This window comes from Agelaius tricolor, unplaced genomic scaffold, assembly GCF_023055355.1.
Source record: "Agelaius tricolor isolate 1412-34295 unplaced genomic scaffold, bAgeTri1.0.p SCAF_12, whole genome shotgun sequence".
Classification (NCBI taxonomy): Eukaryota; Metazoa; Chordata; class Aves; order Passeriformes; family Icteridae; genus Agelaius; species Agelaius tricolor.
Genome location: NW_027269272.1, coordinates 14,273,542 through 14,300,049, shown reverse-complemented (window position 1 = coordinate 14,300,049; position 26,508 = coordinate 14,273,542). Strand labels below are relative to the sequence as shown.

Sequence of the window (26,508 nt, the reverse complement as noted above, 5' to 3'; positions counted from 1 at the left end):
CCCAGTGGCTCAAATTACAGAGGAGCAAACCCCCAAATCCAAAACATTACCACACTTGAGAATACCCAGACTGGTCACAAAACTCCAGGACAAGAAGACCTTGGACTTACAGCACAATCTCAGCTCCAGAGAAATGTGGGGAGCCTGAGCCCTACAAGAGACTGGGAAGAGGGGATGGGATTCCCAGGGGCATCCCAACACTACTCCCCTGGTGCACAGCAGCCTCATCAGGTTTCAATTAAATCAACTGTGAGCCACGTCATCCAATTGTTCTCTAAAATTACAGCTGAACACAACTGCAGTTAATCACAGTGGAGAATGAAAGCTGAGCTTGGAGGAAGCTCCAATCCCAACCCTGCCTGCCCCAGCACCTCAGTGGATGAAAGGCTCTGGAGGGTCCCTGTAGCCCAGCCAGCTGTCCCCAGAAGCCTCAGCTGAGCAGGGAGCTGAGCTGAGCACAGCTGCAGTGCCAGGCAGGGATGCCAGTGCCAGAAGAGCCCAGCATGGAGACACACAGTTTATTTACACACACACCCTGGCTTCTCCATCCTGCCCTTCCTTAGAGGCTCCCCATGTTTGGCTCACCCCAGCACAATGGTCCATGCTGTGCCCTGTGCTTCCCACAGAAAATACTCCCCAAGAAATTAGACCCAGAAAGCACCAAGTACTTTTTTTTCCTTTTTTAAATTTTAAAATTTTTTTGTTAAAGCAAGCATGAACTGCAACACTGAGATGTAAGCGAGCATGGGTGACATGAAGCATCACTTTGCCAGATGCAGCTTGCATGCAGAGATTAATGGCTGAGATGATTTCTCTGCCTGGGACTGGCAAGGAGCCAGGCACTAACATTTCTGATGTGTCATGCTCTTTTACCCTTCGACCAAGCCTTTGTCCTGGCTGCCATGTGGGGGTGGAGGGATCGCGTGCTCTCTTAGGCACAAGCTGCTCACAGGGATCCAGCTGGAAATGTGGGAAAAGGCTGAGTGCTCTGCTCAGCAGGGAGTTTTCTCACTCTGCCATACTGTGTAGAACCCTCCTCTCTGTTCAGCTCCAGCTCTTCCAGCCACGGCATGGAGAGGGGAGCTGTGCAATTCAGAGATGGTCTCCATTAGCAGTGACAGCTTTATAGGACAGGTTGGCCCCATTTAAAGCTCATAATCTTTTACTGCTGCCTTGTATCAGCAGCTACAGCAGGGCTGTGCTCCAGGCTTGGCTCAAAACCTCCCCAGCCCTGCCCAGAGGCGAATGGCCAGGTTCAGAGATGCCTCATCCCACAACCTCATCCACTGAGGGGGCAGAGGCAGGCAGAGGTCATGTCCCTGTGCCCTGCTGCCCCACATTCTCTGCCAGGACCCAGTGGGGCTACAACAGCACACAGATAGGCACCCCTTTGGTGTACTGAGGGGCACAGCATCTTGTCTGGATGCTTGGAAAGGCACCCAGGAGCCCCTGTGGTAGCAGGCAGCTTCTGCAGCAAGTCTAACAGCCCTTCCCAGGAAGAATGGACCCCAAAAACTGCCCCAGGGCACAGCAGGGATAGAGCAGGTATGCAGTGGCCCAGGCCACCCCACCACTGGAATGACAGGAGCAAACTTGGTCTAGATGAGCAATCTGATTGATCAAGTGACACACCTGTCCATGGCAGGGGGGCTGGACACAGATGAACTTCAGGGTCCCTTCCAACCCAAACCATTGTAAGACTCTATGAAACTGCTCTTCCCAGAAATGTCAGGCAGGATCATGAATGGCAGCAGGGGGCACAGGGAGGAGGTGAGCTGCTTTAGTGGACCTAGCCAGAGCTCTGGGGATGTCATGCAGCTTCATGCCAACGAGGAGAGACTCCTCCAACACAGAATCATGAAATTATTTAGACTGGAAAAGACCTTTAAGATCATCGAGTCCAGCTGTTAACCTGGCACATATCAGGTGGGAGCATCTTGACCTCCCCTGCATCACAGCAGTGACTTTTGGGACCAGAGGTGCTTCAAGAGGGCATTGCTGGGATTGCTGCCCCAGCTGTGTGACCCCAGCACACCACTTTGCCTTTTCCCACGGAGCCAGCACCTCCCAGTCCTGCAACACAGGGAGGGAGGACCCCACTCCATCCTTCAGGGGACAGTGCAGGATGGTGGCCGGGTGATGGCCTGGACAGGGCTGGGACAGGGAGCTGATAAAGGCAGAGCAGCTCAATGAACCTTCTGCAGGGCCAGCAGCAGCCAGCATGGGTGACACAGTGCAGCCAAGTGACAGGAGTGTCCCCTGCTGGCTGCAGCTCTGGGTGTTGCAGGGCTGCAGTGGGCTGTGGGGAAGGGCCAGGGGGTGGCTGTTCATTTTGCCACTTGACTTGGACCACCAGAAGGAAGAGAGGCAAGCAACCAAAGCTCTCTGAGTTGGAGTCAGAAGGGCTGGGGATCTCTGGTCTGCTGGTCTACAAATGCTGGGCACAGCTGGACAGCTGCCCCTCCACCTCTCTGAATCACTTTGAGCAATGTTTTTTTAGTCAGGCTTTTTAGCTGTCCCCAGCATGACAGGAGAAGATCCCAAGGGAAGGAGATGTGAAGGACCAGTAGTGACTTTTAGATGGCTGCCTTGGGCCATAAACGTCCTGGAGCAGGGCAGCAGCCACCAGCTCCAGCGGGCAGCGTGCCTGCAGGAGCAACACGTGGATCCACAAAGCTGCCTGTGCTGGCTGTGAAACCAGAATCCTCCGCCCTCACTGCCTCTGAGAGATGTGTGGCCAAGAAAAACTCCACTCCCACAGCCAGCACCATGGCCAAGCATGGATGCAGAGTGGGTGACAGGCTCCAGAGGTCCCTGTGCAACCCAGAAGGTACTGCCCAGCAGCAGCAGCCAGCTGTCCCCAAAAGCCTCAGCTGCAGCAGGGCACGAGAACAGCTGCAGTGCCAGGCAGGGATGCCAGCACCTCAACAAGCCCAGTGTGGAGGCACACATTTTATTTACACAAACACGCTGGGTTCTCCATCCTGCCCTTCATTAGAGGCTCCCTGGGTTTGGCTCACCCCCTGCACTGGCAGCTGCCCCTGGCTGCTCTCCCTGCTGCTGTCAGCAGGGTTGTGAGCAGCTTCCTCTCTGGCTGTGTGCTCCCCTGGCCAGGCCTTGTTTTCTCCACACACAGCCTCCCCTCTGTGCCCAGCATTAATCACTGCTGCCTGCCCAGCTGACCTCGGCAGCACCAGAGAGCCTCGCCCAGAGGAAGCAGCCAAGGCAGGGGCAAACGTGCACGTGTGCAAGCATGACACACTCCTCAGAGCTTGCTGCCACTGACCTGGCAGCTGGGGGGCTGCAGTCCCCCTTCCCAGGATATGGTGCTGCTCCAGAGCCCACCCTCCCAAGAGAAGATGATGCTACAAAGCCCTGCACCAGCACAGCTTGCCAAGGTGCAGAGCAGCTTACCTTCCAGCTGTGTGCTTCAACACAGGTCCTGCTGTCTGCCATGCAGCCAAGGGTCCCCTCCGTTCCCTGGGACAGCCCAGCAGCCTCCTCCCCATCAAACAGCCTCCCTGCCTGCACACAGAGCTCCAGGGAAGTGCAGGGGTGATGTGCCCCAGCAGCCTGGCTGCTAACCAGCTTTCTGCAGCACTGAGTAGGCACCAGCAGAGCAGAGCAGTGGCTGCAGCACAGCAGCTAATCAGCCTATCAGCTAATTAAAAAATTAGGCTGTCTGCCAGAGATAGATGACAAATCATTGCTACCACCCACGCAGGGCAGGCACCTGGATGAGCTCAGGGGTCTGGAGCAGCAGCAATGTTCCCAGGTATGATAGCAGCATCACTTTGATCACCTTGCTCCACACCCCACAGCCATATCCTGAGGGAAGGGGAGGACTCTGCAGGAGATGGATGTGTTCTGTTCCAGGAAATTAATTTTTCCTGTGCATCCAAGTGTCCCCTTGTAATCCATCACGGTCTGAGGGACTAATATTTAGCAGTACTCAACACCTTGGCTCTTAACTGGACTCAAAGGCAGCAACATTGCTAAGCATGCAATAGGTTTCAGGATAGAGGTGGAAATGCTGTTTGCCTTGTATTTAATATATGCTACTGCTGGGGGAGGAGCGTGAAAACACTTTTTGGAGCTGGAGGAAGAGCAGCAGGAAATCTTTTAATCAGACAAAATAAGGTATGATTCCAGGTTGCTATAAATTACAAAAGAGTGGATGGAAAGCTGTAAAGTAATGAGCAGGTGAGATGGAAAGGTAAACAAAAAAGAGATACAGGAAAATAAATTTTCTGGGCTCAGATCCCAGTGAACTGCACACACTGGGGGAAAGGGCTGCAGGCAGATTTTGTCCTTGTTTCTTCCTGATAAACTCTAATGAGCTATGGCAGAGCAGGGAGAGGCTGTGGGGGAAAGCAGCCTTGGCATCAACACTGGGTGACCCCCAGCAGCTTCCAATCCTTTGGGAATGGGGCAGCTGGTCTGGCTGGGGAGAGAGGAGGGCAGCACCCACCACAGCACTGGGTGATGAGACCCTGCTGCTCCGTGGGAGTGGGGGGAGCAGCCAGCCCTGGCCTGACAGATCTAGGACATCCAAAAATAATCTATGGTGACACTGCAGCAAGGGGCAGGCAGTGGAAATGATGAGAAGTGACACTACCCCTGGGGGCTGTGGGCCACGTCGGCCCCAGAGGCAGCAGTGCCACAGGGAAGGGGTCTGTGCTGTGATGCAGCACTCTGGAGACTTCCAGGCACTTGCTGAGCAGCAGCCACATCCCCCTCATCACAGCAGCCCTTCCTGGTGCCTCCTCCACACCAGGGCTGGGGCCAAGGAGCTCTCCTGCCAGGACAGGCATGTCCCACAGGCATAATCCCACAGATGGGACTAGCAGCTCATCTCAGCAAATGTGAACCCCTCTACAAGGCCATGGCCTCCAGCGTTTACCTGGGGTGGGCTTACTCAGAGGTCTGCTGTTGCCTGCTCCTGAAAAGCATCATGAAAACAACTCTCCCAGCACAACAGGCTCACCCCAGCGAGGAACAATGGCTGGCACAGCTATCCCTATTGCTTGCAAAATGATCACTCCAACATCTTCCCTTCCCATCACAGGACCTGGCATAAGTGCTTGCAGCTCAGAGACAGGCTGGGAAGGGAATCTGGCTGTTTTTCAAGTGCTTGTGGCACAAAGCAGGGAGGGAGGTTATCAGAAACTATTAACGCTCCCTCCATCGCTGTAAAGATGGAAACATTCTTGCCAGAAAGCAAACCCTTCAGCTACTGCAGCATCCCTTGGGAGCTGTGGTTTGGGAGCACATGGCTGTGGGGCCAACTCCCATGACTCTGCCACAGACCTCAATTTTCTGTGCCTTTTCCCAACATCTCCCCGTTGGTAGCACACAATCAAGCCTGAAGCATGTGAAACATGGGCACTCTCCTCCCAGCCCTCTCCCTCCCAACAGCTGCATCTCTGCACTCCCTGATGTGGTGGGGCTCAGCAATGATGGCAGTGCTCAGCCAGCAGGAAAGGATCAGGAGTGACGCACTTTCAAAATGCTCACTTACTACAATTATTACAGTGATTTGCTGAGTTCTGTGGGCAGCTGCCCTGTGCACCAGGAATTGCTCTGCAGCTGACAGGAGGAAGAAGGGGGAGTGATGCCTCCCCACCTCCCTCCACCTCAGAGACCTCTGATGCCCTGTGTGACACAGGATGTGTGCAGTGCAGCTCTGTTGAGGGGACACACCACATGTGGGCACCTGGCACCCCACAGGCAAACAGAGTCCGACCTGGGCAATCCTGTGCTGTGGATTGAAACAGTGCAGAGGCAACGCTGAATCCTCATGCACAAATCCCTACCAAAGCAATTAACAATGTGTTCAGGGACACTAGCAGAAGACAGTTACTGGTTGAGGCATTATTCCAGTACACAGAGTGCTTTCCTGGTACCTCTGTGCTTAACCCTTCCTCCAGCTCCCAGGCTCTCCACCTCCACAGCCAGAGGCAGGAGTGCTCCAGGTGCCCGGTCTCGGCACAGGCAAAGTGCCCTGAGAAAGCACAGCACGGCTCAGTGCCTGCTCCAACACGTCTCCTGGCTGGCCTTTGCCTTGCCTCCAGCTCTGCTTGGTGGGAAAGGCATAAGCTGATGTTCACAGAGGCCTCTGTCTCCGGGCTGGTAATCCCAGAGCAGACAAAGGCTGATATCAGTTTCGTGGGAGACCAAGCTGGAGCCAGCAGCTGGATCCTGCTGCAAGCAGCACCAAACCCCAAGCGACTGGGGCTTGGTCATTGTCAGGCTGCTTGGACAAACATCATTATAATCTGGTCTGTGCTTAACAATCAGTACAGCTGTTAATAATGAGCTGGAGAAATTGCCCTGTTAGTCTGAAGCCAGGGAGACCACTGGACTTCCCATGGATCCTGATGTGTCACAGGTGCTGTCTGGACACTCGCTATGCAGCCAAAGGCACAGCTCCCTGCTGGCAGTCCCTTCCCCAGACACAGTGCTGCTTATTCACCCCCAGCAGCCACCCCTGCTTCCCCCAGCACCCACATCTGTGTCCTCTTGACATGCTCCTGCACAGCTGGCAGCTCCAGGACACACTGGGCTTGCTGTCCAACACACAGCAGATGGCTGTGATTCCCTCCTCCATGAGGCAGCCCAGCACCTGCAGCATCCTGCAGAAAGGAGCTCTACAGATCACCACACTCTGTTTTGAACATCCTTTTCACCAATTTTGATGTATCCCATTGTCTGTACAAACTTCTGCCTTGTATGGCTTGTGGTCTCATGGACCACACCATAACCCCCTGGCCTGGAGGGTTCCAGTCAGCCAGGCTTGTCCGACGCAGAAGCCAAGGCCCTCTCTAAACCTCTTTCATTTTTTACCAACAGACCATGCTGATATGCCATAAATTTTGGCAATACATAACAATTAATTCCACTTTGTTCTCCTTCCTCATAGCTCCACATCTTTATTTAGTCCCACAGAGACTTACCCACTTCTCCCACTGGTGCCTAGTTCCCCTACAAGCCCCCTGTGAACAGCCTTACCACCAGCAGAACAAGCTCCTGAGTTTTCAGGCAGCAAGTACTCAGGCATCTTCAGCACCTGGAAGATGCAGAATGCTGCATGAGGGCTAACCAGGAGCCCTCTGCAGCCTGTGCTCATGTTCCCACCCTTTATCACAGCTTCTGCCTTCAGGCTGGGCTGGACAGTAAGAGAGAAACCCTGAGAACTCCCCCACATGCTGCCAGGGGGAGGAGATCACTACACCCAGAGATGCTGCTACTCCCCAAGGAGACAGCCAGTTTCAGCAGCCAGGAAACTCTGCTACCTCCAATTTGTCAAATACCATCTTCAGTCAAGTCCTGCTAAACACCCTCACTCCATGTGAAGCACAGTACCATCAGCCAGGTTTCTGAGCCTCCCCTGAACTAATGGGACTCCACTCCTCTGTCTAAATTGGCAGAGATAAGCCACAAAGCTGCTTCTGTGTCATGTCTCATTTTCCCTGTGCTTCTTATTCTCCCACAGGGCCACCCTGCTGCAGCACCATCAGCAACACCAATGGAATTGAACACCAAATGGAAGTTTTCAAAGCTCTACCCAAGCTGCTGGATGCTGCTGGCTCTCCCTTGGCCCACCAGCTCCTTAGGAAGAACACTTGGTAAATAAATTTTTCTTGGAAACTTTGGGCCAAGAATGGGCACGAAGAATTCCCTGGGGAGTTCCCAGCTTTCCCAGGCTGCCCTTCTGTCACATTAACTCCTCCTCCCCTCACTTGTGGCACCAGGAGCCTGTCCCCAGACCTTGCCTCCCAGACAGACCTGCCCAGACATTACTACTTCATGTACCCACAGAAGGGTGATAAAAAGCTTGCTGGGCTGCCTGATTTATACAACTAAAATGACAAGTGATAGAGGGATCAAAGCCAGTCAGGAAGGAAGAGGTCCCCTCTGGATGGGCCCACTGAAAAGGAAAGTGAAAAGATCTGGGTCCTTGTTCTCCCTCCTCCTCTTTGCACTGCTCTGCGAGTCTCAAGACCATTTCATGCTGGCATTGTCCTCATCTTGGCAGCTCCTTCTAAGCCTGAACCTGCTTGTCCTCTCTGTGTAACTTTCCCCTCACTTCCCCCTTCCATCAGAACCATTCTGATGGATCAAGCACTGCTCCAGCTCCCTGGGCCGGGCCACACCACATTAAATCGGGATTTATGAGCCTCGAGCACAGACAAGAGTTATGCAGTCTGCACTTCTGCGTGCTGCATACCAACTCCCCAGCTGGTTTAAATCAGATTAACTCCACTGATGTAAGACATTTAAGGCAAGAGTGTTCCATGATTTACACCAGCTAAGAAGCTGTTATATTATAACTTGGCAGCTGCAGGTTTTAGATGTGAAGTTTTTTGGGCAAAGATCCCAAGCAACAGTAAACAACAGAGCAGCTGAGTGGCAAACCCCATTTAACCTCAGTGCAATGTGCATGCAGCCAGCGCATGTCCCACAAAAGTCCCTAAAAAAAAATAAAATAACCTGGTCTTCCTTTTTTAGTGCCACCAGTCTGCAAAGTCAATGTCCCATCATAATCCATAGAATCCAAACAAATCACTAAATTATGATACTGTGGAAGTGCCTCTCTTCAAAAAATGATATATTTGGTAAACTAAAGCCAGGCAATTTTAGTAAAAAGGTCGCTTGCTACTGAAAAAATCCCTATACACTGATTAATGCAAATGCAAATGAACACACCAGAGAGTTTAGTATTCAGATCAGGGCCTTCATTTCTGCTAGAAGATGCTCAAGCTTCCAATCAAATCTGGATTCCACAAAAAAGTGGGGCTAATGCTGTGGAGCCAGACGTGCTTGGAGAGGTGCACAAAAAGACACAGCACACACGGCAGAACACAACATTCAAGGCAGAAGAAATGGCAAAGAAATACACCAGGAAAAATGGTAATACTGCCTGAAAAATGATAATACTGCCTGAAAAAGAGGGTTTGGTCCCTTCTCTTCCAACTTAGCAAAGTGGCTTGTTCAGCCCAGTAGATACTGCTTGTCAGAGTCCCGAGGGCAGCAAGAGCCCAGTGCCATTCCCACATCACCTGCAAGCCTGCAAGTGGCAGCAGAGCTGCAGCCTTTCCTGTGCCTCTCCTTCAGTGCTGGCTGCACAGGGAGGAGGCTGGTGAGCTCCACCAGCCCCATAAATCACCAGGCACCCAGCACAGCAAACCTGACCTCCCTTGCAAGGGAAATATAAATCAGCTTTACTAGCAGCTTCTGAAACAAAAACTAAACTCACGAAACTGTAAAAATGCCTCCTTAAACATCCTGTGCCCCGAACAGACCATTGAAAGCCCTGTCAGGCTGAGGGACAGCAAACAAGCTTTCCAAGAGATGAGGGCTGATGAACAGAGAAAAGGCATTTCAGACTGAGCAGCTTCTTGCTAGCAGGCAGCACGACAGGGATATCTTTAGCACACAGCAAAGACAGAGTAGGGAATCAGGAGTGAATTAGCCAGCATTAATACCATCATTTGTATGCAGTGTACTTCAAAGCGCTCACAGTGCAGACAGTACCAGACACACACAAAATTACCCAAGTCTGGGGGAGAGCCATGTAGAGCACATTTACTGGAGCCCACAGAGTAATGATCAGTGAGCTGGGATGGGACCTTCAGGGCCACCACTGCCCCACTGTTTAATAAGCTAGTGTGGGAAGGCCATGCCACGAGGACAGAGGCAAGTCCACAAAGGACAGAGGAAGTCTCATGAAGCACAGTAGAGGAAGGAGCTCCTAAGTAGAGCCAAACTAGGACAGGACTCAGCAGGGCCACAGAGGAGGTGTATTGGCTCACATCTCAGCAACAGTGCACCTGAGATCCATGGTAGGAAGTCTGGAGGGAGTATTAGAGCTGGGCAGAGGCTCCAGATGCCAAAGAAGCTGCTGGTGCCAGCAGTGCTAGCCCTGGGAACATGCACACATGTGGGAACAGGCCACCATTGCATGACATCCACAAGCAGCTTTGAGAGGCTGGTCACCTCCTCCTGGGGCAGGTGTAGGGCCAGGCAGGGTCCTGGGGCTCCTTGCCACCACTGCCACCTGCAGCCTGCCATGCCCTGGGAGGACATGTGACCAGCCCAGGAAGGGATGCTGCCATCACTGGTGCATCAGGCCAGCCAGGCAGCTGGCAGGGAGAGCCCAGGGACAAGCAGGGCTGCAGGAGCTCCAGTGAAGGGGTTTGGAGCCCAAGGACACAAAACTCTATTTGTGCAACCAAAGACTAGAGAGCATGCTGGTTCCATGGGAGGCAACTACACACAGCCAGGGGAGGGAAATGGCATCAGCTGAGCTGAGCCCCTTCTGCCAGTTGCCTTGTTTTCCTGCAAAGCTCTTGTTGTTTCTGCACTTGATAACAGCACAGGCACAATACGGAAACTTAAGTGATCAGTGGCTGCTAATCAGCAAAGCTTTCCAAAAGCTCCCTAAAGCCAAGAGGAAAGACTCAACAACTACTCCCTGCTGATACTCAAGAGTGCACAGCTACACCACAGACACTTATTTCTGCTGGCACCACAAGGGGAAGGGGGCTGTAAACACACACAGAACAGGCCTGCTTGCTCCTGTCTCACCTCTTATCATCTCAGGGCGTAAAAGCAGAGCGAGCTGCCATGTGACAAGGAGACCTGGATGAGGTCTTGGACTGATAAGTCCATCACTCTGCAGAAAGGAGCAGAATCCTAGGAGTCCATCCCAAAAGTTTATTAGCTTTGTATTTCAAATACCACCGGTTAACATCTCTGTGCAGAAGAGAAAGAGAGCCTGTGTTGCTGGAGGCAGCAGAGCAGAGACCTACCTTTGGGCATGATGCGATGCATTGCAACTGACAGGAAGAAGATGGAGTCGCTGTAGTAGGTCCCCGATCCAGCACTGAAGTGTTTCTGCATGGCCTCAACGATGGGAAACAGCTTTTCTGTCAGCTCATTCACATCATGGACGATTACCTGGCAGAGACACCAGAAACACCACTCAGCCACTGCTCGTGGGGACAGGCCCAGCTCCAGCAGCCTCTGCCCAGCCCCCCCCAGCACGGGGCGGGGGGGAGGTTGGTAAAGTACAAACAGTGCTGCTGGCACTGCAGTGCACAAAGGGGCCTGCCTGCCCTGGCCCCTGCACATCCTCTTGATGCAAGAACTGGCCAAGTGCAGGGAAAGGAGAACTTTCACAGCCATTTTGTAACTGTAAGGTGGGCAGAGACTTGAATCCCCTCACACAACCAAGTATGTTCCATGTTTTGGGCTGTTTCTCTGGTCTGTTCCCACTGCATGATGCAAGCACATATCTGGTCTCCCATATGGAGCCCATCAGAAGAGGCAACAGCTCGCTCCAGGCTCTGGTGTGCTGCTGTTTAGAGCCAAGCCAGACCACATCACTTACCCTGAGGACCAAGGCTTGCTCCCTCCTACAGAAGCAGGCTGTGACAGGGCCAGGGACACAGCCCAGATTTGCTGCTCCTCAGCCTGGCATGGAGGCAAGCTCTGCAGCACGTCCCGGCGGGGCTGCAGGGGGAAAGGGAGGACAGGCCGCAGCACGCTGACGAAAATCCAAACATCAGGAGCTACAGCACAGCAGAGCAACTTCTGTAGATGGATCTCAGTCTGTCTGTGCTGGAGTTTTGCTGGTGCTCAGCCAGCCCTGCTCTGCATCCCTCAGCCCTGCGGGAGCCCATGCACCAGCACGGGCCCTGGCACGCCTGCGCCAGCCGTGGCTGTGTCCCAGAAACAGGAGCAACCCCAAATGCACCTTGCCAGCTACCGACATTTTACAAGCTTATAATTTATTTTGGTCAAAGTCCAATGGACAGGAGCTTTCATGCAGCTCGTTATACCCACAGAAGGATACAGGCCACTGAATCACACAAGATAATGAGAGGGATTTTCAGGATAATTAAGAGAGATGAGGGACATGACCCTGGTGCAGATAAGGGGGAGTGCAGGAACTTGAGTGTGGAGACCTGGGGTCGTGCTGCTTTCTTCAGGTCAGGGAAAGCACGAAAAGCCCTGATGAAACTAAAGTCCAGCAAGGACATGACATTGCAGCAGTACTTGAATTTTGTGCAGGGGAACCTATCGCCCTTGTTTGAGGGATACCAAGACACTTCCACAAGCTGGCCCCACCTTCAGCACGGAACACAAACCACAATCTTTGTGGCTTGCTTTCAAACTAAACTATTTCAACAGGTCTACAGTTTCACTTATTTTCCCTACTAAAACTTCATGTGCTTAAAAACAAGGGGCCCTGCACTATATACTTAAAACATGCAAGAGAAAGCACTTGCTTTAATTTTTTTTTTTTAATTAAAAGAAAACCTAAACCAAGCCAAATGCTTCAGAGGAGGTGGCTCTGGAGCCTGTGCTGGTGCAATGACCATCCTCTCCATGGGGTGCACAAGGGGCTGCACTGATGCTCAGCTGGTGCAGAGACTGAGGCAGTGAGCAGTCTGGAGCTTCTCCTTCCACAGCTTTTTGCAGAACACATTGCTCAGACCAATGCACGCTCACGGCAGAATGGAGCTTGCTGGATACAGGGCCGTGCTTGTGGCACCCATGGTACTGAACACACTGAGGTGATGGGGCTGTGCTGGCACTGGCCAGGATGGCTGAGCCAAGGGAGGGCAGTGCTGGAGGACAGGCACAGCTGGGGCCCTGTGCTGGGGAGGGCACCCTACACACCCTGGCCCTGTGTGCAGGAGCCCCCGCGCAGGCTCCGTGGCCAGCAAGTCCCTCGGCGGGGCAGCCTCGTGCTGCTGTCCCGGCTGCTGGGCTGGGAGCCAGGGCCTGCAGAGAACAGCAGGAAAAACACAGAACAACACGTTCCAGGAAAGTGCATTGGGAGAGCTCATCAGCAGCCACACCTGGCTTTGGGTAGCACAGCATAGTCCCCAAGACACTGCAGGGGAGGAAACTCTGTTACCATTCGGCAACACCTCACCCCGGCCCTGCACGGTTGTGCCATCGCGGTGACAGCGGCCATGCCAAGCAGGACAGCAGCCAAAGGTGACCAAACAAGCAAACCACCACTACTCTCCAGGTGCAAAGGCACTGACAGCCTCTTCATGAAACTGAGCACCACCAGCATGGGGATGTGTGATGCTCTGCTCCCAGCCCAGCTTGGCAAGGGCAGCTTTGGGGTCTGGCTGGGCTGGAGAAGCATGGAAGAGAAATACACCACCCTTCTGCATCCAGAAAAGGCAGCCTGAGGTGTGTACAGCACATAAAAAAGGGGGGAAAATGCCAAACCAATTCCAGTCACCTCTGAAGTGAGCACACTGCCAAGCACCAGTGGACAAAATTTATAGGAGAAATACTCCTGAAACTCGAGACACAGCATCATCTGCCTTTCCACTCCTGCCAAAGAAAACAGGAAAAACATGTCTTTTGCCCAATCTTTTGTACTTCTGCAAAGCAAACTCCTGAGCAGCTGAATTTTGCTCATGCAGCCACAGGCCACGCAGTCTCTCTGGGACTGTGAAGGCTTCTTCCCTCCTCGTTGCTGATTTTAGCACAGCTTGTTAATCTGCTGCTAATTTTGTACTTCGTTATTTATTTGTGTAACAGCTCTTAGTAAATCCCTGTAGCTAAATCCAACCACGTTTGCTGAGGACGTTAAGAAAAGTTCTAGGGGTTTCCTGTGCAAGCACAGTTTTATAAACACAGGTCATGCTGATGAAAGATCCTTTCTAGTGATTCACTAAGAAAAAACAACCTGCATTTCTTTTTCCTTTAACTTTCCCTCCTTCCCACGTTGATCATCCTCACAGGTCTCCGTAAGCATGGTCTGATGACAGCCCAGTTACATCCACCCCAGCAGTGTCCTTCATGGGGCTCATCTGAACAGGAAACCGGGATGAGCAGAGAGCCGAACACGCAGTTCGTGTGGTTATGGCAAGGAAGTGGAATCAGTAAGAGACAGGAATCGCACAAGGAGTCGCAGCACACAGCCTGGAGTGGCAGGAAACGGGGCGAGCTGCTGCTCTGTGTAAGCACGGTGTGGGCCGAGGCTGGCCCAGGCTCGCTGCGGGCACCTCCCGCGGGCCGGGGGTCGAGAGAGGCCACAGAGATCCCCCTGCCAGCCGTGCGCGGGACTCGCTGCCTGCCACTGCTGTCACCAGGCCCCGGTAAGAGCCCACTGAGCCCCGCTCGGCAGCACGGCCGCGGGCCGGGCCCGCCCGCCGCCTCCCGGCCGCACACGCGGAGCACGAGCTCCCTCTGCCGCCGCCGCCCGGCTGCGCTCCCGCTGCACATCTGGGCCACATCTGGGCCACATCTGCACGGCCACGGGAGCGGTGACGCCACGCAGCGACTGCCCCCGCCCGCACAGCCCTGCCCTGCCCTGCCGGGAGGGTCCAGCGCCTAAGCTGTTCCCACACACCCACTGCCTGCACCCCACAGCCCCTCTGCTCTCTCTCTGCACACTGACCCCGGGCTCCTGCCGGCTGCTTCCATCTCCAGGAGACTTTGAAAGTGCTGAATCTGCCTAGGGAGAGAGATTCAGCCTCCCCCAAAGGTTACGATCCATGTCTGACTCTGGGATTCACACTAACAGAGAAACCAACTGATCCCAGCTTTGCTAGGATGGGAGGGCAAGGACAGCTCCAAAAGCTGGGCCTGAATCACTTCCTCATGAAGAAAAGGTAAAGTTCAGGGTGTTTTATCAGTCTGGCCTTAGTGGCTCTGGCTGCCCCCTGAGCACTTTATCAAGCCTTATATTTGGGCCTGTGCTAGGAAAGGAGCATAAGAACCAAGAGAGTGTTCTGCATACACCAGGAGGAACAGGAAACAAGAGGTCCAAGGACAGAGATGGGTTACTGCTGGAGCCAGCTGAGCATCAGGATCAATCATCTTCAACATTTTAGCAGGAGCACCAGAAGTCCAAGATAGGCATGTTTCCAACTGGTAAAGAAGAGGAATGGGATAGGCTACAACAAGAATAAAGAGGTGCTGTCACCTGCTGGCGTTCTAGAAACTGGCACAGGATTAGGACAAGGCTGCATGCTTGTGAAGCAGAACAGCCTCTACTCTGTACCTAAAAGCAGAGAAATGGACTGGTCCAAAACACACTGGCAACCATAGGCTAGCCAGTGAAACCAGGGTACATCAGGCTCTGCCAGGAAAGAGAGAAGCAGCTGTGCCACTGAGATCTCAGTGAGACCTCACCTGAGGCCTCCAGATCATGCTGCCTGCCTACAGCCAGGAGAGCAGCTCTGGTGCCAGACATACCAAGCCATGATCCAGGTTTCACTGTGACTCCACAGGCACCTACAGACAGGGGCCAATCCACAACAGACAAATCACTTCACACCTCCAACTCTAACTCCAGTTGCTCTGGAGAAATGAGGCTGGCAAGAGTGCCTGCTGAGAAGTTTGTTTCCCAGAGGGGCAGATGGCAGTAAGGCAGCCACCCACACAAAGGGGTGACTGCAAGGGATGTGCACACCAGAGTGGCCCGGGGGTCCTCTCACTCCAGGAGACATAATACCACAAATGTGGGTTGGGCACCACATCAGCACTGCACCATCATGGGGCAGTCAGTCCATCCTGCTGTGGAGTGCAAGAATCCTCCTGAGGGAGCTGCGCATGCCTTCCAGACAGCTGCATAGTGTGGGTCTCCTATCATGGGTACACGACCTGACTGAGGGCCAGCACTAGGACAGGACTTGTTTAAAGAAAACAAATGGTAGAATTATTGACCAGGAAAGTGTCTGTATGAAAAATGTTAAGGTTGCACTTCTAGTTTCATCTTGGCAGAATCCAGCTAATAAGAAATACAGGACTTATGAGCAATAAAAGTTACAGCAGGACTAGAGGACACTTCCAAGCAATGCTCTGCAGCAGCACCTCAGGATAGGAGAGTCAGGTTACCTGGAATCTCTGAACTTAACACCCCTCCAGTTTTCAGACACCCATTTAATGCAAAGGAAAGCCTGACCTTGCATAAACTACACTGGCTGTGGATTCGGGAGGCAGAACCATTTCCCCGGAAGAAGGAACATGGCACGTGGATGCACTCCAGCCCCTGCAGGCTCTCCATTCCTGCTCTCAAGAGCCACTAGGAGCAGGCCAACCTTCTCTCCTGATCGGGAACCCATCGAGATGCAAGCACACGTGGTCCTTGTGCCGAGATGCTGAAAAGCAGGACCAACAGGGCCTGCAGGAGAGCAGCACTGCTTAGAGCAACTGCTCCTCTCCAGCACAGGTGGCGTGCCGGAGGTGCTCCCAGGCCACGAGCTGAGAATCACCGGGCTCTACCGGGACACATCCCCGCAGGCAGCAGCGGTGGGGACTCAGAACAAGCCCCTCACTTCCGAGACCGGGGAGCAGTGGGAGCTCCTCCAGCAGAGTGGGAGCGAACCGCTCTGCTGGGAGCCGCACATGGGCCGCTGGCTGAGGGAGCTCCTTCCCGCTGTTCCCAGAGCGCCGCGGGAAGGCCCCGCAGGACCCCCGGCAGCCCCCGCTCGCTCCCCGGGCCCGGCCCGCCCCTCGGCCCCCGCGCACCTGGTGGCGGAAGGCGGCGCCGCGCAGCAGGTCCCGCAGCAGCCCGAGGCCGATGTCGCGGCTGGCGCCCTCGGTGACGAGGTGGAGGTGCAGCACCTCGGCGGCGCCCAGGCGGCCGTGCCTCAGCAGCGAGCGCAGCGCCGCCTGCGCCTTGTCGCGGAGCGCGGGGTTGCGCTCCGCCTTGGTGAACATGAACAGGAGGTGCAGCCCGCGGGGCCCCGGGCCGGCCGGGGCGGGCGGCGTGGCGCGCAGGCGGCGGGTGGCGCTGGAGAAGGTCTCGCCGCCGCCGCCCAGGTAGTAGAAGGCGCAGACGGCCACGGCCGCGGCCGCCGCCAGGGCCGCGGGCTGCGGGCAGCGCAGGCAGCCCCGGCGCGCCGAGCCCCGCAGCGCCGCCATGGCGGGGCGGCACCGCCCCCGGCCCGCCCCGGCAGCAGGGCGGGGACAGCGCGCCGGGCGCGGACAATGACACAACACACACGCTACAGTCAAGTTTTAGATACAAACTCTACGGCCGTACATAACGCGAAAGAAGGGCGGAGTATACAGTCTGTACAATTACAGCTTAAGGGGGAAAAGGGGTTTTTTACATTTTACTGCTGGAATGCTTAAAAAACACCGAGTACAGAGGAACGCGCAGAGGGGAAAAAAAAAAAGTTCATTACTTCGGCGAAAGTAACGTCTCTGCTTGAGGAAACGAGGATTTCATGGCGATTTCTGTCAAAACATGGAAAACTTAGGCTCCTAACAGAAAAGCGAGTGGAATTTTTCCTTCTCTGTCATCTCCTTCCATGGGAAGAGAAACAAGAAAATACCGTATGCAGAAAGATAAAGCAAGCATATGAAAGGGTATATACCAAAGTGGTACACTCATCCTTTTCCCCAGTGGTGCCTCTCCAGAGTTGTCCCTGTTTTAAAACTGTGCCTTTGTGTAAGCACAGGAGCAAGGCGTGTTGGCTGTCAGAATGCAAAAGCCATAAACTCCAACTTGGGAAAAAGTGTCCATAATGAATGGGGCAGAGATTGTAGCCTGAAAAATTGATTCTCAAAATACTTTATGTATTGAAGAATCAGAATGATCAGCTAAGTCCTTTTGACACTGTAAAAATATCACGTCCTTTGTACTTACATATTATTATTTGCAGTTTCATCAAAGGGTTGTTTCAAGTCACTGTGTTATTTGAGATTCTCAAGATGAAGCAGCAGAGGTAACATCCACAATTTAAAACAGATGGCTGCAGAGAAGCACCAAAGTCCTGGAAACATGACATCAACCCTCTGCTTGTTCTAGTTCTCACCTTTTTAGTTTAGTGCTACAAAGTTTATGCTCTATCCAGGAGACCTAGTAATTTGGACAACATATGTGTACTAATGTCATAATGCAAAACAGGAGAAACTTCCTCTTGTACAGGGATTTGCTGACAGCAGTTGGAAGGTCTGGTTGCATTTTCTAAAACTATTTTAGCTCAGTATACAAATAGGTAAAATATAAAACCCCACAGAGTGAAAAATGCAATATTAATACAGGATCCTTTAGCACTGTAACATTAGAAGCCACAAATGGTACAATCCAAAATCTCCAAAATCAGTGGAAAGACTGCCACTGATATCAGTGGTTTCCTGGATCAGGTCCTAATGGGCAGAGAGGCTGAAGTCCACAATGTACTAATGAGCACCTGGAACACGCATCCATCCGATTGCAATGTGGGCTGTTTGTGAAAGCAAAGAAATACCTCTGCAATCCAAATTCACCTTCACCCAAAGCCTGTGAACAAATTCCAACTGTCTAACACAGGTAGTGGCATAATTCAATATGATCATTCAGAAATTTAAGTTTATATGCACCTGAAAAAGGCTTTAACTGAGTGCAGTTTATAATGGACATCCTATCATACCCAAAAGGACAGGGGAACAAGGCTGGGGATCACAGGTGACACACCTACTCCCTAATCCATTGAAACTCCAGAGCTTCTGACGAGTCACACCACCTGTCAGTCAGGTGGGGTTCATCCTTTAGCACAGACAGACTGACACTGCTTCCCAGACAGATGAGAGTCAGGAACACAACACATGGATGTGTAGAGCTACAGGAAACAACTTCTAAGTCAAGAGAAATCATCCTGCAGAATTTGTCACAGAGATCTTGTGGCCAGGGAGGAAATCACCAGTGTAGATTTGAAATAAATCTCTCAGACCTGTTCTCCAGCAGCCTGGACTGAGACAGCAATTATGCTGTCAATTATGCCACTAAGCTTTAGGCAGCTTTACATTCCAGCCAATCCCACTACACACTGCCTGCCAGCCAGGCTGGGAAAGACAAACATCTAGAAAAACCTATGTCTAAGGTGTATATTATGCAGTCATATCTTACATTGTCCCATCTGTACACCAGGAATCTTACTTTCTCTAAGATCTACTAAAACACCCATTTGCTGGTAAATACTGCTGATTAGGAAGTATATTATCATTTCATAGTCAGCTATTTAAAAACCAACTTACTAAAAATTACTGCTTACAGGTGATATCCTTAAGTTTCTTATTATTCAGACTAAATGTGCACTTTAAATGGGCAGAATCTGCTTTTCCTACCATAACTGGACCACATACAAAGCAAGAACTGTCTTGTAAGATTATTCTGCCTAGAAATAAATTCCACTGGACAATTCTACAACACTACTAATTTTGTAGCAATAATATTATGCAGATTATTACACATTGGATGCAGAATTATAAATGTTTGAAATACTTTCTTACATGCCAGAAAGTTTAACTTTACCATAGTTTACAGATTTCAATTTGTTTTATCCCAGTTTTGCTTATCTTTCCATGGAGAAAAGCCAATTCATTTCCTAAATACACTTAAACAGCAGGTTAACAATGCCACAGTTATTAGGATTACTGAAAACTCACATTGATACTATGTCACCTAAAAACTCTGTTTAAGCTCTCTCCATAGGGTAGACAAATAGAGGATAAAGAATTGCATCTGCTGGTTTGAGGTTTAGGAGGATTATTATCTAGGTATAAATATCCTGATATATAAGCTTATATCTTGAGACAGCATTTATACATGCACAAGGGCAGAGTGGGGCTCACTACTGCATTAAGCAAATGGTCTTGCTGCCCTCACAACCCAGTTGCAGACTGTGCTCATTCATTACTTGACAGAAATATCCACTGAAATTCTAGTTTTTCCTGTGCTCATCTTAGTTTAGACAACACATAAACATACACATCATTGCAAATCATACAAGGGCTACTGCTTCCTGATAGAAGGGATTGATTGTCCTAAACTTTGAGCGGCTGCAAGACATGAGACTTTTATACTGAGCTTAGGGCTTGTAGTGAGAACAGCAAAAAGGAGAAACAGCCTTTGTACAACTATTCTACACAAACTTTGTTGGCTCAATATTGACGTTCATGTCTCAAATTTCAAGTTTTCATGTCAAAATACTACAAATAAACCCCACATCATGTCCAAAAGGATTAAGTTTATTTTTCATGAAAGGTTCCACATGCTCATTTAGAAGGATACTTGCTGCACTGAAAGTTTAATTTAAGAGGAAAAGAAAACAAAGGAAAATGGACTGCTCTTAGGAATTTGGTCCCCAGGATATATCCCTTTGTGACTGACCTGCAGTCACCAGCATAAAGGCCAGCCTGGTGCTAGAGCTTCCACTGGGAAAGAGCTTGCAGAAGAGCAGGAGCTGTCACATCTGTGAAGAACAGCCTACCTCTAACCAGAGTCACCGCAGGAACAAGAGAATCTGTTGAGCTGCAGTCCCACAAATGGAAGGACAACTCAGTAAATCATTGCCCAAATTCCCTTCCAAACAGTCCCAGAAAATGCAACCCAGACCTTCTGCCAGAGGCACATTGTTTATGGCGACAGGGGGACAGATGCCAGTGATGGCCCTGGGCAGCAGAGCTGCTGTGAGCACCCTGCAGCTCTGTCACCCCCGAGCTGCCAACGCTGGCCATGAACAGGGGCTGCTTTACACTCAGCCAGCAGGGACTCAGGGGCTTGAAACATCTTCAGCTGCTGAGGTATATGTACTGGAGAACATAAACCAACTCATACACTTCCCCAGCTACCACAATCTAAAGCTACATTGGAGTGGTCATTTTATCCAAACTATCTAACAAAATGCATACAATTCATTCTGTTAAAGTAAAAAAAGACTTGCACTATAAGCTTCAGGTTCTTTTCCTTCTTGACACTTAAGACTTCTGGGAATCTGACTGCTGGAAGCGGTTTAACTTCTCTGGATTATTTGATGCCATTTGAGAAAAGTCACGAAAAATGTCCTGATAAATTTCATCTCCTAGGTGGAAAAGAAAAGAGAAACAGTTTTAAACATTTGTAATAGTCAACATCACCACCATTGCACAAATGCCCTACTGTGCTATCAATTACTGTGTAACACTTAATTAATGTATGAATACTGCTTCTAGATGGAGTGATGCTGATGTGAACTCTGGGGGACTGATAACTTGCATGCATGTTCTGTAGAAGCAAATTAAACAAAGCCAAACTATACCTGAAATAGTACCTCACAGGCAGCCACACAGAGGAAAGTTCAGAGTTAGAAAGGAAAAGTTAAAGCACTTTAAAGCAACTTAAAAAGAAAAAATATTTATTAGCTGTTAAAGAATAAAATCCTTGTTTTTGCAAGGAACTGCTAACCAAGATTCTTTACAGAAAAAAAGAATTATGGCATAAATAAAGATTTACTTGGAACAGAGATCAGAATTCTTACAGCCAAACAGAATTCTCCATGAAAGAAACAATCAGCAAACAATAATATATATATTAAAAAAAGCAATCTTAAGTAGATAAATTATTGTTCATAAATTACTTTTGTCTATTACTTCAGCAAAAATAAAATTTCTACATTCAGTTAATCTACATCTTTCATTATATTTTTCAGTTTGATCTATAAGAACAATTGACACTTCCCCTAAAATTCTTTTTTTTTTTTAAATCTTCACCCTTTGTGCTTAAACGCCAGCCTACTACTACAACATATTCCAAAACGTGTTCCTCCCCCTCCCTGTCTACACAGGAAAACACATTCAGGAGTGATTACTTCTTGAATCATTGCCAAGTCATTCTTTTGCCACTTTAAAATGGACAATTTTCATTCATTTTCACATTCTTTCATCTATTGGAGCATTTTGGGCCTTGAGCTCAAGTTCTGGTTTAAAACACTAACCATACCCTTTCATCTTCAAAAGGAATTTAATGCATCAAACATTGGGTTGGGTCAGGAGCTATGTAGCCATCCAAATTTTAGATCTTCCCAACACAGGACACAAGATCCCAGCACTACTGTTTCTTGCTGACAGCTTGATTAATAGCATGACAAAGAAATCAACCCAAAATCTCTCTCATTGTGTACATCAAATATGAACATTTTTTTTTCCTAACATGATTGTGGAAGAAAAGAATGTTTTTGTGCTTAAAAGTTTGCACTACTGGGAAAAGTTACATTGGTTTTTTTTTTTTTCAATTTTTTAATGCACATTTGCAATGTTAAAGCTATCATTCTTTTGGAGATGAGACTCCATTCTTTTAAAAACACTTTCACAAATAATAACTGACCTTCCAGAAATATTTAACAGGCCAGTAACACAATTCTTCCCAGACTTTAAAAGATGAATACATTCAATACTGCTCTACTAGGAAAAGTCAGTTCTAGAGAAATTCCCTTTTGGTTTTCAGATTTAATTTCAAGTATGGTGTCCCTGCCCATGGCAGGGGGGCTGGAACTAGATGATCTTTAAGGTCCCTTCCAACCCAAACCATTCAGTGATTCTGTGTTCTAGAGATGAAGCAGGCACAGGACAAGTTTTATTGTAACAGCTTGTGAGAACTTCTTGCTCTGGGAGACCAGCACAGAATGGAGTTGTAACATTCACCAAAAGAATAGCTATGAAGGGCAAAAGCAGAATTAGGCTTCTGTGATAAAAGCAATTATGCTTTTAATACAGAAGTGGGTTCCACTGGTGAAGGAGAACTGCAGTTCAAGTTGCCACACTTGGTTCTTTCAGATTAACTTGAAAGAAGAAAAAGCTGTTTTTGAAAGATACATTGTGGCTCTGGCTTTGTCTCTATTACATAACAAAAATATTAGATACAAAAATAGACTAAAATAAAGTGCCCCTTTAGTTTGTATGTTGCATTAATATGCTTAATACTGTAAACTTTATCATTATTTTAAAATTCTACTTTAAAATTGAATTCTGGAAGTTCCCTTTCCAAGCAATGTTTTCCCTAAAGTGCAGATTATATGTACAAAAATACTGTAACACTGCTTTACCATTTCACACCAGAGTAACTCAAAAGGCACACATCATACATTCAAGAAAAGGTAGGAAGAAAGAGTAGCAATGCTAATATCAAAGAGTTAGCAAGACATACTGTAGCACCAGGAGATGAGCACTCAAGTATTATACAGAAACAGCACTACTGTGCATATGGCTTCTACCACCAGAAATAACTTCTTAAAGCTGGTTGCAGCTAGTTCCCATTCCAGGAATGCTTTGGAAGACCAACTGTACCTTGCAAAGCAATATATTCATTCTCTCATTAGCTCAAACCAGCCATATACATTTAAATTATAAATTTTGATGCCATTAGCTACATGAGCAATTGTTTATCAACTGCATTGCTAGAGCTGAGAAGTAGGCAGTTGGCTTCACTCTGGTGACAGCAAACTCATACAATGATATTTACCCTCACACAGCTACCAGCAAATATACAATTGTCTTGAAAATCCCTATTTTCTTCTAGAATCATAATTTTGGAACACTGTAGTCCTAAAGTAAGGGCAGTGCAGATAATTGAACATGTATAAGGAGTGAGAAAGACCTGCATCCCTTAAAACTACAGAAAGCTGTGACAACTTATGACAGCAGACAGGTTCTGTGCTTACACTGACACAACCCTTCTGTAGCACACAAAAACATTCAAAACACTCAAATATTGAATCCAACTTTTAAAAGAAACTGCACCAAGTACCAGAGTGAAGGGGGCAGAGCTGTGCTATCCAAAGACACAGTAAGTTCTCTGGCTGGGACTCTGCTCCAGCTTGTGGCATTAATTTCAGAAGTTATTCTAATGAAAGCCTCCCCTTGATTTTGGGCAAGCTCTGCCTGTTGTGGCAAATCTACTCTTCACTGTCAATCTCACCTTAGCAGCTGTGAAGTGTCTGGATCAGATTGCATCAGCTGCAGTCTCTAGATTCTACTGCTCCAATTTGGGAACACCCCCCCTGCCCAATTCCTCAGTGGAAAACACATAAGGGCTTTATAGGAATCAACTGAGAGTACTCAGCACTCAACCTGAAAAATAAGGTTCACCTTTCACTTCTGCCAGGAACAGCAGGGTGTTTTTAGCTGTCTAACTTCATAATCAAGTGTGCCTTCATTATTGGTACTTGCATGATATTAAATTACCTTCCTATGGAAGCAAATATCACATCAGAACACGGTGTAAATTAGGTCTGAGTGCCTGAGAATAAAGTTGTACATATGCATTAAATATAATTTGTTACTTTCCTGCTGGAGTTGGCTCAAGTATCTGCCAGCTTCTATTTGTTTTTTAACCAAACAGAAAGAAACTCTGCATACAAAAATACATACTTAAGAATGACTGCTTTGTTTCTTTTTAGTATCTTAACAAATAAAAATATTTAAAAATAAAATTTAAGGAAATAATATTTTCCTATTTTTGTCTGGAGGCAGTTTGAAATATTTGATGTACATTTTTTACATTGGTGTGCAAGGGTTTTCGTTTTTTTCTTAAAAAAAGAAAAAGTGGACCATTCCACAGGAAGGAGAATGGTGTCCTGGAATAAGATGAACTCTTCAACAGTCTCTAAGCAAGCTGAGTCAGAAAGCTGCTACTAAATAATGTCAGGTAAATCCTAACATGACACAAATGTCAATGGAACAGCAATAGGAGAAAACTGTGGACAACTACCAGCAAAATAGGGTGGTCATGGCTGTAGTATATACACTGCTATAATGATGCTCTTTAAACAGTCTCCTTTTAGGTTCCCTAAGCACTCTGACAAAGTCACACCACTGAATTTCAATGAAGCTTTAGAATGTGTTCGTTTATAAAAAACACTATTGTATGAAGCAATCTTAAATTTCCCTCAGACACTAAGAATCTAATTGTAAACTGATAAATTCCTGTATACACTTCTTATACTGCATTTCAGTGTGGTTATTAGAGGAGTATTGACCTGGCTGCCCATAGAGTCCTTCTGATTCACGCATTTCTTCATTCATCCTTGCTAAACGCAACCTGCCATGCAGAAAACAAAAGGAAAAATGTCATCTTTAAAGCACAAGAAACTATAATGCAAGACTTCTCCTGAATCTCACATCAAAGAGGTCATCTATAGATAGAGTATTTTGATTTTTCTTTTGTTCCCCCCTGTTTTTATGTACAGGAATTTTGACATTTATTTTGTTTTTAACTTGAAACAGAATAGCAAAATTTAAGTTATCTAGTCAGAAAACAGAATGTACAACTTACAGCGTTACAATATCTGCATTTGCAGCTTCCACTGCTATACTCAATGGATCTTTCCCATCTTCATCAGTGGCATGCTGGTTTGCTCCTCGTTTTAGGAATAAACACACTTGTCTGGTTAGAAAAAAAAAACATTGAAGAATACTTTTGACAATATTGGAAAAAAGCTAATAAAGTGAGGCTAGATACAATGTATTTAGCTTAAATCATCAAAAGTCTCATATATATCAAAATAGTGTAGTTCATCTAGAACATGTTAACAGACTAGTAAGCAAACCATTTATTTAATCCACATTAGAAAACACGTTTGTTTTGCTAGTGGATGAGACTGCTAAATCAAAATACTATTTCCTCTCTCACAACCAGAGCTTAAGAAAAACTCTTATCATCTGAAACAGTACTAAAATACCAGAATATCTGGGGCAATGAAGAAGCTTCCCATGAATAACTAGAGTACAGGATGGCCATGTACAAATTGTGGGGCAGTGAGTTACCCAGTGTGTCCTAGAACTGTGGCATGGTGCAGGGGCCCCCTTCCCTTCATGTCTCGGATGTTCACGTTGGCCCCATTCTGCAGCAAAAATTCACAAGTAACCAATGAACCCTACAGAATGAAAACAAAGAAACAACTCAGCACCAGATCTCTACAATCAAACCAAACCTCTCCTGCCTTCCCACCACTGAGCCACCCAGCAAAGGAAACGAAAGGGAGTTGCTTCCAACTTTAAACGCTACTAGACACAGAATTCCAAACAAAGCATTAACAGGAAAAAATATTTCAGAAACAACTCTGAAAGAACACTGTAAGCATAACTTCAACATCATATTATCATTCCTTAGGGAAGCAAGCAGCTCAAAAGGAACAGTGACACAGAAATATCATTATTTCCCTTGCTCTCCTCCCCCATCAGCAGTGCTGTATATCACATACCCCTCGCACTGCCTGAATGAGTGGTGTTGCTTTGTTTTCTTCCATGTTGACCCAGTTTACTTCAGCTCCATGAGCCAATGCTTCTGCCATGTGAGGAAGATTTTTCTCAAAGGCAGCTTGATACAACTGCAATCCTGGACTAGGCTGCTTGGAGTCACAAAACACTGGAGACTCTTGCTTGTCTCCTTCTGAAAAGAAAAAGAATTGCTTACCTAATTCCTGTTTTAACAAGGTACCTCTTGGAATTCTGATCAAAACATCATTTCTCTGGCAATAGGTAGCTCAGCTTTTGCAGAATGTTATGTATTGTTGCCCCATTCTGCCAGGGGAATTCACAGATGCCTTTAGCTCCAGTATTCAGGCACAGTCTCTTCACAGAACTATTACTGCACAGAAAACATTCTCTCCACATTACTGGCACATGTGTATATACTTCAATCTACATATTCCATGTAATTTCTAAGAAATTGTTTAAGGTCTGGAGTGTGTTTCACTGTAAACTGCAAGATATGAATAAAAC

At 48.5% G+C, this 26,508-nt stretch overlaps 2 protein-coding genes across 13 annotated transcripts in view; both read right to left on the bottom strand.

Annotated features, from left to right (window-relative positions):
- XXYLT1 (xyloside xylosyltransferase 1) overlaps nucleotides 1-16,952 on the bottom strand; it is a 32,743-nt gene extending 15,791 nt beyond the window's left edge. Inside the window, exons 1-2 of one of the 2 annotated variants that reach the window (XM_071437739.1) lie at nucleotides 16,513-16,952; nucleotides 10,815-10,962 (exon numbers count right to left, since the gene is read on the bottom strand). In XM_071437739.1, coding sequence (XP_071293840.1) covers nucleotides 10,815-10,962; nucleotides 16,513-16,908 — 544 coding nt within the window. In that variant the 5' untranslated portion in view covers nucleotides 16,909-16,952. Of the gene's footprint in view, nucleotides 1-10,814; nucleotides 10,963-11,395; nucleotides 16,346-16,512 lie in introns of those variants that run through there. The other variant, XM_071437740.1, reaches the window with a different exon arrangement.
- A 40-nt stretch (nucleotides 16,953-16,992) lies between these two features.
- Nucleotides 16,993-26,508, bottom strand: part of ACAP2 (ArfGAP with coiled-coil, ankyrin repeat and PH domains 2) — a 63,240-nt gene continuing 53,724 nt past the window's right edge. For 9 of the 11 annotated variants that reach the window (XM_071437738.1, XM_071437727.1, XM_071437733.1 and 6 more), the window contains 5 exons: nucleotides 25,989-26,176; nucleotides 25,552-25,661; nucleotides 25,061-25,171; nucleotides 24,765-24,826; nucleotides 16,993-20,834 (listed from right to left, as the gene is read on the bottom strand). In XM_071437738.1, the coding sequence (XP_071293839.1) occupies nucleotides 20,731-20,834; nucleotides 24,765-24,826; nucleotides 25,061-25,171; nucleotides 25,552-25,661; nucleotides 25,989-26,176 (575 nt within the window). In that variant the 3' untranslated portion in view covers nucleotides 16,993-20,730. The remainder of the gene's footprint in view (nucleotides 20,835-24,764; nucleotides 24,827-25,060; nucleotides 25,172-25,551; nucleotides 25,662-25,988; nucleotides 26,177-26,508) is intronic. The other 2 variants (XM_071437728.1, XM_071437734.1) reach the window with 1 other exon arrangement.